At 38.0% G+C, this 13101-nt stretch overlaps 1 protein-coding gene across 1 annotated transcript; it reads right to left on the bottom strand.

Annotated features, from left to right (window-relative positions):
• Window positions 1-1637: 1637 nt before the first annotated feature.
• LOC114543555 (uncharacterized protein F54H12.2-like) lies at window positions 1638-2144 on the bottom strand. The gene has a single exon (XM_028562489.1). The coding sequence runs from the start codon at window positions 2142-2144 to the stop codon at window positions 1638-1640; it is 507 nt and encodes a 168-aa protein (XP_028418290.1).
• Between the last annotated feature and the right edge of the window lie 10957 nt (window positions 2145-13101).

The raw sequence follows: 13101 nt of genomic DNA, 5'->3' as shown, positions 1-13101 counted from the left end.
AGTTACATAATTAATAGTATAAATACATTTAAAATGTCATTAGGCTTCAAAGATCTGTTCTGACGAAGCTTGATATAATGCTTGAAAAACAAGAAGAAGCATTATCAATTTTGCGGGTAGTACTTGGTGCCACAAGAGGTGTTAGTGGAAATGAAATGCTTGAGGATATTATTCCCAATCCTCTGGACTCAGTTGAGGAATTGGAAAACCTTAATGATCGACTTGCAGATGAAGATGCTAGGAAAAAAATGGTAATGAGCATACTGCAGACACCCTGGGTTGCCATTTGTTCTGCCACGTACTGTTTTTGTTCACGATAAATTAATTAATATAAATATTTTACTTTTAGTTACAATTCTTCCTTGCTCTGTGTAGGCATAACCATGGTGTTAGCACAAGAAGAATCCTGGCTAAGCTCGGAACAAACAAGCTGTGGTCATTATATAGTCTGAAGGGGAGAAAAGCAAAGCGGGCATTTAAAGAACTTGCTGTTTCGAAAATTGTTATCAGTAAGTATAGCATAGTATATTTGTAAATTATTGTTTGGCGCATGATATTTGTGCCAGGCTTTACCAGGAAATAATGAATTATAATATATTCTTTTTGGTGATGAATGTACCCATGTACTGTACAGGTGCTTTAGTGCTAATCCACCTTTCGAACAACTGGCTCATTGCTATTAACCCTTTCTGATAATTAGCTATAATTGTTTTTTTTTGTTCAATTATAGAGGCCGTCTATGTGTTCACAAAGGTGTAAGTGAAATAGACATCGAGGAACAAATTGCAGAGTATTTGAAGCATGCTCCACAAAAATCCGGTGGCTCTAGATACAAGATAACTATAACTCACCTCTAATTGCTAGAGTACGAGGCAACAAACTGCAAGTTTAAGTGATTATAGAACAATAGTTAATCGTATCATGAATTACCTTCTATTTAACAGTCGTAAAGTACCTAAACTATATTAATCAAAATTATCTTTTCCGATTCATACTAAAATTTTGTTTTCACTCTACACAATACCCCTGCCCATAAACACTACATACATCAAACGCATGATGTACGCAAGAAACAGCGTAAAGTCATAAAAAGTAAACCATATAAATTGTTAAAGTAATTAATTTCTATGTAAATATTTTTTACAATAAATGTATTTTTAAACTAACATTATTTGTATTTATTCACCACTTTTGTATAAAGTCACATACAAGCATGTCATTCCATTCTCTGCTATCTGTAAACATGTTTGCAATGGTTGACATTGGAATATGCCTACACCGATACAAAGCAAAGAATAACGTATACTGTTCACTCACGTCCAAGTTGGGTGCTTGCAAAACCCTTGTGTTCCAACTAAATGTACTGCAATGTTTCTCCAAAAACCGAGTAAAGTGTTAAATGTAGAATCCTGGCGCTTTCGCGTACGAGTCCCAAAACTCTCCTCGCCCATCTTCTGTGACAAACAAGGCACACCAATGACTTCCGGGTTTGTTACTCTGATCAGTATTGACCACGAAACCTTCTGGCCTTCTTCTTATTAAACCAGGTAAACGATCGTATGGTAAAACGTCTGTAAAGACGGTCTTTGTAAACAAGACACTTTTTAATATATTCAAAATCTGTAAGGTATTCATGTTCAGTTAGTGAAGTCACACAGCACGTTCCTGTTCGCGTCAATTTCGATAAGACTTTGAAATTCACCAAGCACCACAATATTTATAGCCGCCTCCAAAGCCGTTCCAAACTGAAATTCGATCAAGACATTTCCGTTTCTAATTGGTTGTGCATGATCACGAAGGCACAGGTCTGGAGTGAGATCGAACACAAACAGTGTAAAACCGTCTGCATATTCTTCACGAGTTATACCATTGCCCTGATTCTCAAACATTTTATGTGTCCCAGCATACAGTTTTTGGAATGCCGAAATGTAGTTACTTCCTCTTGCACTTGCAAATTTTAGTTGAAATGGTTTTCCAGGTAGGTTTTCACCGTTTACATTCAGCCCAAAATTTGTGATGTCGTAGTTCTTGAAGTTGAACGGATTCTTTGAATAACTACCATTGAACGCATCTGCATCGACCATACCAATAACGACACAATTTGGTAGAATACCTTGAAATATGTTGGGTTGATTTCCCGACATGTTTCCTCGGGGTGCAGTGACAACTTTACATTCGACGCGATTGATTGGATATTTGGCCGTCGTATGCTGTAGGGCTTGGGAATGGTTTATTATTACACTTGGCGATATGTTGACGCGTCGCACGCGAAATACACATTCTTCAATAACTACTTTCAAACTTGGGTCCTCAGCAGATGAGACTGAACAAAATGGGTTTCGTGATCTAACCAGTTTAATCTTTATTGGAACAGCCCCGAGAATATAGCGCTCTTGTGCGAATAGATCCGAATGTAGTCTCCCTTCCATAGCAACAGATCTACTCCCACGAGTATGTGTATGACATTCTTTTAGACCTGTATTCACATCTGCTTGACGAGCTAGCGGGTTGACATTGTCCATTTTTCCCGTACTATCTTTGTGAAATAAAGCAGAGGTGAGATGAGAATCCTTGGCAACTTTGCTAAAGTTCAGGATAGTTTCCATATAAGCTTGGTAAGGAAAGGCCGTACTGGACGGGGTTACCAATTTGTTGTTTAGGAACACTTCTACTTGTGAGAACAGTGCATGCATCCAGACGTTCACAGGACCGACCTGGACATCTTGAGCAACATTTGCACCGTCTGGCATTGTAATCTTTGCTTAACGTGCAGGTAATTGTTTGCTAAATCAATATAAACTCCGGAGTTTGCTGCGCAAAGGAATTCAATTGTGTCAGAGGCTGTTATGCTTGTGACAGGATCAATATCCTCCCAAAATCCTTTTTCCATTTCTACTTGCGTCGGTGGTACAGAAAATAATTCAAGTTCAGATTTGGAACACATACACGAATCTTTATGAATTGTTTCTACGACTTGAGCCATGCCACTTTGGTTTATAGTTATCAAGAGATGTTTTCTGGTTCTTGGCTCGAGAAGAAATGATAGGTTTATCTTGTGCTGATCTTTTTAAACCTTTTTTCTGTCCACTACCAGTCATCAATTCCTTGACAGCTTTATCAGTGACATCAGTGACAGCTTGTTTCCCACGGGCTTTTATTGACTTCGAAATATTCTTTCCTTGAAGTACATCCTGACCTACTTCTGTCGCTGCTTGTATTGCCCTTTTACCCACCGCTTTTGCTCCTTGCTTGAAAAGTGGAATAGCAAACCTCGCAATGCTCTTGAAAATTCCACCAAAACCATAACCTCTCTGCATGCGTGCACCACCAAATCCCGCAATATTACCACCTCGTTAATTATTTAAATAATGTTCTTTTAGTAGTTTTTGATCAACAACTAGTCTTCCCTGCATCTTATAATAAAGTACTGTGATCGCTTTTGTCTAAAGTGAAGTGTCACGATCGACTTTCCAAACTCAAATGAGACATTTTCGTTGCGGTCGTTCTTTATATTGACTTCAATCGTTTCAAAAGAGTTCACTTTCACAGGAACGTATTGTAAATTTCGAAAACTGGCGTGAACGGTCTTTCCATACTCGCCTTCGATATTTACAATTCTTAAAAGCAGAACTTTAACATTGCCTACAAACTGCGCATCTACAATGTCCGTATAGATATACATTGAAGAAAATCCGGCATTTATATCAGCTACAAAAGGGCTTGTCGTTTTCTTTTTGATCACGATGTCTTCGCCAAACCCTAGCGTCGCAGCTATGTCACAGTCATCCACACCCAAGCCCCGTGTTTAACATCAACGCTTACTTTGCGAGTGTTACGATTATAAGTGAATTTTATTTTTGTTTGACCTTCCTTAGTCATGGATGCATTCATCGCTTTAACAAGGTCTGCGACGGTTGCAAAATGTGTGTCTTTTAACAAACCAGTTTCATGCTTGTCCACATGATAAATAAATGACTGTTGCACTCCCTGTCTTAGTGTACTCCATGTGTGTGGGTAATGAAGTCCAACCAGCGCGACCTTTCACTGCCCGGGTAAAATGATCATTTCTTGCGGAACTTTTTTAGTCCCTAAAGCTCTGGATGTATGAAGGGCTTTTCAAAGAGAAACATACAATATATAGCGGGACTGTTTGTCCCTTGCGGGACTTTTTTAGTCCCTAAAGCTCTGGATGTGTGAAGGACTTTTCAGAGAGAAACATACAATATATAGCGGGATTGTTTACCCCTTGCGGGACTTTTTTAGTCCCTAAAGCTCTGGATGCATGAAGGGCTTTTCAAAGAGAAACATATAGCGGGACTGTTTGTCCCTTGTGGGACTTTTTTAGTCCCTAAAGGGACAAACAGATCACCAACAGATTACCCACACACATGGAGTACACTAAGACAGGGAGTGCAACAGTCATTTATTTATCATGTGGACAAGCATGAAACTTGTTTGTTAAAAGACACACATTTTGCAACCGTCGCAGACCTTGTTAAAGCGATGAATGCATCCATGACTAAGGAAGGTCAAACAAAAATAAATTCACTTATAATCGTAACACTCGCAAAGTAAGCGTTGATGTTAAACACAGGGCTTGGGTGTGGATGACTGGTGACATAGCTGCGATGCTAGGGTTTGGCGAAGACATCGTGATCAAAAAGAAAACGACAAGCCCTTTTGTGGCTGATATAAATGCCAGATTTTCTTCAATGTATATCTATACGGACATTGTAGATGCGCAGTTTGTAGGCGATATTAAAGTTCCGCTTTTAAGAATTGTAAATATCGAAGGCGAGTATGGAAAGACCGTTCACGCCAGTTTTCGAAATTTACAATACGTTCCTGTGAAAGTGAACTCTTTTGAAACGATTGAAGTCAATATAAGGAACGACCGCAACGAAAATGTCTCATTTGAGTTTGGAAAGTCGATCGTGACACTTCACTTTAGACAAAAGCGATCACAGTACTTTATTTGAAGATGCGGGGAAGACTAGTTGTTGATCAAAAACTACTAAAAGAACATTATTTAAATAATCAACGAGGTGGTAATATTGCGGGATTTCGTAGTGCACGCATGCAGAGAAGTGATGGTATTGGTGGAATTTTCAAGAGCATTGCGAGGTTTGCTATTCCACTTTTCAGTCAATAAAAGTCCGTGGGAAACAAGCTGTCACTGATGTCGCCGATAAAGCTGTCAAGGAATTGATGACTGGTAGTGGACAGAAAAAAGGTTTAAAAAGATCAGCACAAGATAAACCTAACATTTCTTCTCAAGCCAAGAAGCAGAAAACATCTCTTGATAACTATAAACCAAAGTGGCATGGCTCAAGTCGTTGAAACAATTCATAAAGATTTGTGTATGTGTTCCAAATCTGAACTTGAATTATTTTCTGTACCACCGACGCAAGTAGAAATGGAAAAAGGATTTTGGGAGGATATTGATCCTGTCACAAGCATAACAGCCTGTGACACAATTGAATTCCTTTGCGCAGCAAACTCCGGAGTTTATATCGATTTAGCAAACAGTTACCTGCACGTTAAAGCAAAGATTACAATGCCAGACGGTGCAAATGTTGCTCAAGATGTCCAGGTCGGTCCTGTGAACCTCTGGATGCATGCACTGTTCTCACAAGTAGAAGTGTTCCTAAACAACAAATTGGTAACCCCGTCCAGTACGGCCTTTCCTTACCAAGCTTATATGGAAACTATCCTGAACTTTAGCACGGATGCCAAAGATTCTCATCTCACCACTGCTTTATTTTACAAAGATAGTGCGGAAAAAATGGACAATGTCAACCCGCTAGCTCGTCAAGCAGATGTGAATACAGGTCTAAAAGAACGTCATACACATACTCGTGGGAGTAGATCTGTTGCTATGGAAGGGAGACTACATTCGGATCTATTCGCACAAGAGCGCTATATTCTCGGGGCTGTTCCAATAAAGATTAAACTGGTTAGATCACGAAACCCATTTTGTTTAGTCTCATCTGCTGAGGACCTAAGTTTCAAAGTAGTTATTGGAGAATGTGTATTTTGTGTGCGTCAACATATCGCCAAGTGTAATAATAAACCATTCCCAAGCCCTACAGCATACGACGGCCAAATATCCAATCAATCGCGTCGAATGTAAAGTTGTCACTGCACCCCGAGGAAACATGTCGGGAAATCAACCCAACATATTTCAAGGTATTCTACCAAATCGTGTCGTTATTGGTATGGTCGATGCAGATGCGTTCAATGGTAGTTATTCAAAGAATCCGTTCAACTTCAAGAACTACGACATCACAAATTTTGGGCTGAGTGTAAACGGTGAAAACCTACCTGGAAAACCATTTGAACTAAAATTTGCGAGTGCAAGAGGAAGTAACTACATTTCGGCATTCCAAACACTGTACGCTGGGACACATAAAATGTTTGAGAATCAGGGCAATGGTATAACTCGTGAAGAATATGCAGACGGTTTTACACTGTTTGTGTTCGATCTCACTCCAGACCTGTGCCTTGGTGATCATGCACAACAATTAGAAAGGGAAATGTCTCGATCGAATGTCAGTTAGGAACGGCCTTGGAGGCGACTATAAATATTGTGGTGCTTGGTGAATTTCAAAGTCTTATCGAAACTGACGCGAACAGGAACGTGCTGTGTGACTTCACTAACTGAACATGAATACGTTACAAATTTTGAAAATATTAAAAAGTGACTCGTTTACAAAGACCGTCTTTACAGACGTTTTACCATCCGATCGTTTACCTGGTTTAATAAGAAGAAGGCCAGAAGGTTTCGTGGTCAATACTGATCAGAGTAACAAACCCGGAAGTCATTGGTGTGCCTTGTTTGTCACAGAAGATGGGCGAGGAGTGTTTTGGTTAGTTAGTTTAGTTTAAAAATACATTTATTGTAAAAAATATTTACAATGAAATAAATTATTTTAACAATTTATATGGTTTACTTTTTATGACTTTACGCTGTTTCTTGCGTACATCATGCGTTTGATGTATGTAGTGTTTATGGGCAGGGGTATTGTGTAGAGTGAAAACAAAATTTTAGTGTGAATCGGAAAAGATAGTTTTGTTTAATATAGTTTAGGTACTTTACAACTATTAAATAGATGGTAATTCATGATACGATTAACTATTGTTCTATAATCACTTAAACTTGCGGTTTGTTGTATTTTGATGAAATGTGCAATCATCAATAAGTAGAAATTAATCTAGCAGAAACATCTGTTCACGTGTCAGCATACAGTCGGTGACTTCTATCCACCAGTCATTATCATAGATCGTACACCATGCGTCCGGAGTGGCACATTTAAATACTCGATTGGTTTTTTGACGTTCATATGGTAACCGTATTTCTTGTGTCGCATAGGTGTTTTGTTTGAATAAACACGAAACACTTTACTTTTCCCTTCGAAGTTATGATTGCGTTTTGTGCGGAATCCAACTTTGAAACATGAGGATAGGAAACGTTTTGTTAACAGTGTCTTTAGATTTATTTCATCCTCTATCAGAAACTCAGTCACCCACATTAGCTTTTCAGATATTTGTCTTTCAGTGTCGAAGTCATTCCGAGTCTCCGATAACGTTAAGAGTACAGTTTTAATGGCAAGCCTTTGAGAGTCTGCACACGTTCCATCATCACCCAAAGGTTATGTATAACTGAACCGCGCGAGTATAGGCTAACATTTTTTTATTCCCAACTCGATCTGTGTTTTCTCGGGCAATTTTTGTTCGATGTGTGATATTTATTAGCAAGCTACTCTTTGTTTGGAGGGGAACATGTTCAGGTTCGTCCTGTCATTAAAACCTATTACCAGTAATGTATGCATAAACGCGTTTAGACAAAGTCATCAACTGACAATGTGTGTAAACAAATGCCTGTGCGCACATCATCGCACGTGGGAGTAGCGCACACCGTAGCGCTCACAAATTACCTTTTGTGAACAATATGTTTGATACGAGAAGGATCTTCTCGCAAACCTGAACATTCCCTCCATCAATTTGGAGTGTTTTGGATGCCCAAAAGCGCAAATACTGATAAAAAATCTAGTATGGCTGGAGACCTGCGGGAAGCATTTGGCAGCGACGCATATCAACATTGTCCTAACTCCTATTAAAGTAGAAGCGTACGGTTATGGCTGGAAAGAGACAAATGTAATAACAAACAAAACCGCCGTTTAAGAAAAAACAAACACTCAACAATTGCGTATAAGGGCGGGCACTACGAGAAGGATCTCCTCGCAAACCTGAACATTCCCTCCATCAATTTGGAGTGTTTTGGATGCCGAAAGCGCAAATACTGATAAAAAATCTAGTATGGCTGGAGACCTGCGGGAAGCATTTGGCAGCGACGCATATCAACATTGTCCTAACTCCTAAAGTTGAAGTAGAAGTGTACGGTTATGGCTGGAAAGAGACAAATGTAATAACAAACAAAACCGCCGTTAAGAAAAAACAAACACTCAACAATTGCGTATAAGGGCGGGCACTACGAGAAGGATCTCCTCGCAAACCTGAACATTTCCTCCATCAATTTGGAGTGTTTTGGATGCCGAAAGCGCAAATACTGATAAAAAATCTAGTATGGCTGGAGACCTGTGGGAAGCATTTGGCAGCCGACGCATATCAACATTGTCCTAAAGTTGAAGTAGAAGCGTACGGGTTATGGCTGGAGAGACAAATGTAATCACAAGCAAAAATAAAAAACCTGTTCCCTTCAGATTATTTAGGAAATGAACTCTTAAAATGAACAACAGTCCTAGTAGGATTGAAAGAAACATTCTCATAATATCATGTAATAAAATAAACAGTCCTAATGCTATGGAGAGAAACATACTATGAAAATGTTGACATACTAAACGTGTATTACCTGACAAATAAAATATTTTTCTCGCAAATCCTTACTGTGTACTTAATTACGGTTCAATAACCTCACACTCTCACCCTGCGTGGAGACCACGCATAACTTCGGGAAAATCAGCCTCTGAATACTAATTACCCTTCAGTTCTACCCTTTGAATACTAATTACCCGTTCTATACTTTGAATACTAATTACTTCCGTTATTGTATGGGGGTTACCTACTCCCCCTTCTAGTTCAAATAACATGAATTTTAATCCTTCAGATATCTTTGCAATCCTAAGCGTAGTTCATGTCATTTTCAAATGTACATGTTAGAAATGCAACTCGGAACATTATGACAAAGTTATTTCGTTTAAAAGTCAAGCATCGGCGAAGGATTTCAAGGTTATCGAAATGGCCTCTGTAATGGCTTCCATTCTAGTTCAAGTAACATGAATTTTAATCCTTTAGATATCTTTGCAATCCAAAGCGTAGTTCATGTCAATTTCAAAATGTACATGTGAGAAATGCAACTGGGAGCACTATGAGACATTTATTTCGTTTAAAAGTCAAACATCCGCGCAGGATTTCAAGGTTATCGAAATGGCCTCTGTAATGGCTTCCCTTCTAGTTCAAATAACATGAATTTTAATCCTTCATATATCTTTGCAATCCTAAGCGTAGTTCATGTCATTTTCAAATGTACATGTTAGAAATGCAACTCGGAACATTATGACAAAGTTATTTCGTTTAAAAGTCAAGCATCCGCGAAGGATTTCAAGGTTATCGAAATGGCCTCTTTAATGGCTTCCTTACTAGTTCAAATAACATGAATTTTAATCCGTCAGATATCTTTGCAATCCTAAGCATAGTTTATGTCATTTTCAAATGTACATGTTAGAAATGCAACTGGGAACATTATGAAACAGTTATTTCGTTTAAAAATCAAACATCCGCGAAGGATTTCAAGGTTATCGAAATGGCCTCTGTACCCAGCTAACACACAACGTAATCCCAACGTTAGCGGAAGGTTGCGGGAATGTCAGGTCAGACCTAACTAAACCACGACATTCCCACGACGTTGTTTTCCCGTCGCGATATTACTATACGTGTTAATAACGTTGTAGCGACGTAGAACTTGGACGTGTGACACAGGTATTTATTTAACGTTTGTGCAACGTCCTTTGTTAACGTCGAGACGACGTCAAAGCAAAACGTATTCATAAACCTTCAAATAACGTAGATACAACGTTGCCATTTTCGAATATATATATATATATATTTATATATATATATATATATCATAGTGACACGTGATATCTGTTTGAACTTTGAACGCGTGTTCGTCTTTGATCGTCTCTTCCCGCTGTAAAATTTTTACTGTTTGAAGCGTGTTCTGTCGTTCTGTCTTGGCTATTGCTGGAGTCATACGTATTATTTACAGAAGATTTTGTTACGGATATTGTCGCTTGATTTTAAAGTAAGTATAATTATGTTACCTATATACAGAGAATACTAGATTTATAAGACTTATAAATATTTATACCAAGACGATCAAATATACGTTTATAGCTCTCACTAATTATCATATATTTAATATTGCGAAAGTATAGCGATTTTAGAGGTTCTATCAAAGAACGTTTGTGTAGAATATAAGCCCAAAAGCACGGGATTATATTCTTACTAGCTAGTAATTTAATGTGTATGAAAATATTTACATATATTGCGAGGAAAGATTTTTAGGCATGTTAATATTTGCATTCAAGATGGCCGCCATATGGTGGTTTTCATCATCCTTTATAAACAGTTATCGTTTCCTTAAACGGCTTTATATAGAATAATTAAATCATAGTTTAAACTTTAATTGAAGATAAAAGAGATATTACACCTTTCCAAAAATACGGATGGGCATGTTTTAAGAAGGATTGAAATCGGTTGAGTTCAATCCATCAATAATTACGGTGGCCCATAGGGGCCATGCCATAAATATAAATATATGCCTTCAGAATTTTATATAATGCCTTCAGAATTTTATATGATACCTTCAGAATTTTATATGATGCCTTCAGAATTCTATATGATGCCTTCAGAATTTTAGGTGATGTCTTCAGAATTCTATATGATGCCTTCAAAATTCTATCTGATGCCTTCAGAATTTTATATGATGCCTTCAGAGTTTTATGTAAGGGCCTTCAGAATTTTATATGATTCCTTCAGAATTTTATATGATGCCTTCAGAATTTTTTAAGATGCCTTCAGAATTTTATGTAAGGGCCTTCGGAATTTTATGTATAGGCCTTCGGAATTTTATACGATGCCTTGTGAGTTTTTCGTGATGCCGTCGGAATTTTATATAATATGCGGAATACGAGTAAGGAGTGCGAATGTAGAGTATAGAGTAGAGCGAAGGATCAGAGTATTACAATATTTATGTAAGCAGTAAAAGCGCTAGGGGGGTGTGTTGTTTGCCCCGCATATCTTTTCATGTTACGTAAGTAGTGTAACACTGTTTTAACTTTTAAATACTTTTCTAGTCTTTCCCCCAAAACATTTCTTTGACCCCCAATTGCCCCCACTCATTTTAACCTGGCGCCGCCACTGTATGTAAGAACAAACAAGGGACGCTGCGAAAAGTGCAACCCAGGTCCTCCGGCAGGAATCGAACTATAGCTGAGGTGAGGTTAGGTATAGGGTTAGGGTTAGGGTTAGGTATGACGTTTGAGAAATTTTGAATTGACAAAATTCTGCTGATTTATAGGGACTAGGCAATGAATTTTGATGAATTTTGCATTAAAAAATACAATTGACATTTTTTAGCTTTATGCCCAAATCTAAAATTCTACAACTTTATTCTAACAATGCTACACGCTTTTTAAAAAACATATCTGTGCGAAAGCCTTCAAATATGATGGATTGCTTTAACAGAAAAAAGAATCCAGATTGCATCAGTTAAACTCTCCCATCAACCAAATTGATGTGAAATGTTCATGTAAATCTCATAACTCCAACCCCCTGATTGTTTACTCCGTACTTCCGTTTTTTTTAACCATACGAATTTTATTGTCTTGCGCATGCGCTCCGGCTCATGTCTTACACGATTACACGTGTTATTGTGCATAATATTGTGCATAGGGGATGTTCATATACTATAGCCCTAGAACTAGGACGTAACTTATTAGCCATATAAGTTACGTCCTAGTTCTATAGCAAATGGCATCGCTATCATTTGAGCACGCTACATACATGGTTCTAACAGTAGTTTTGTAGTAAATTGCCTACTTTATATATATATTTAATTCATTTTAATACATATCTCAAGTGTTTTACGGATTTTTTATTTACTCCGACTCATTTATTTGGGCTTCTATGGTCATATATCGGCGGCAAGGTTTTCATCAGCGAGCGTTCAGCGGAATGCAAGCGACGGTAGTTCCATTCTTGTTACAGAGATGTTTTGTTGTTCATGTGGAACTGAAGTTTTGCATGCCAAAGCTAATTATTGTCACGAATGTGGTTCAAGAATTAACAATCGATATAACGAAGATCCTCAAAACAATATCAAAAATGTAATTGAAGATTATTTCAATAGAGTTTACCAGTACACCCCAATTGTCGTTCTACTTGGCAAATATCATGGTGTGAAGATCCATATACGAACACTTAAGAGAAAATTGCGCGAGTACGGTTTAAAACGACGGGAAAACAATTACGATGAAGCAACAGTTCGCCAGCATATTGCCAGAGAGATGGAGGACTCTAGGAGACTTGGAGGCTATCCTTACATTTGGCATGCGTTGAGATTAAGGCACCATATGGAGTTATGAGATTTACATGAACATTTCACAACAATTTGGTTGATGGAAGAGTTTAACTGATGCAATCTGGATTCTTTTTTCTGTTAAAGCAATCCATCATATTTGAAGGCTTTCGCACAGATATGTTTTTTAAAAAGCGTGTAGCATTGTTAGAATAAAGTTGTAGAATTTTAGATTTGGGCATAAAGCTAAAAAATGTCAATTGTATTTTTTAATGCAAAATTCATCAAAATTCATGGCCTAGTCCCTATAAATCAGCAGAATTTTGTCAATTCAAAATTTCTCAAACGTCATACCTAAAACCCTATACCTAACCTCACCTCAGCTATAGTTCGATTCCTGCCGGAGGACCTGGGTTGCACTTTTCGCAGCGTCCCTTGTTTGTTCTTGCATACAGTGGCGGCGCCAGGTTAAAATGAGTGGGGGGCAATTGGGGGTCAAA

Source organism: Dendronephthya gigantea, unplaced genomic scaffold (genome assembly GCF_004324835.1).
Source record: "Dendronephthya gigantea isolate DGI-Jeju-01 unplaced genomic scaffold, DenGig_1.0 000480F, whole genome shotgun sequence".
Classification (NCBI taxonomy): Eukaryota; Metazoa; Cnidaria; class Anthozoa; order Malacalcyonacea; family Nephtheidae; genus Dendronephthya; species Dendronephthya gigantea.
The sequence above is the reverse complement of the archived record's forward strand: the minus strand, read 5'-3'. Positions and strand labels throughout refer to the sequence as shown.

What these genes read in the sequence shown, in the direction of transcription:
- LOC114543555 (XM_028562489.1), bottom strand. Translation starts at nt 2,144, where the DNA reads ATGTCGGGAAATCAACCCAACATATTTCAAGGTATTCTACCAAATTGT.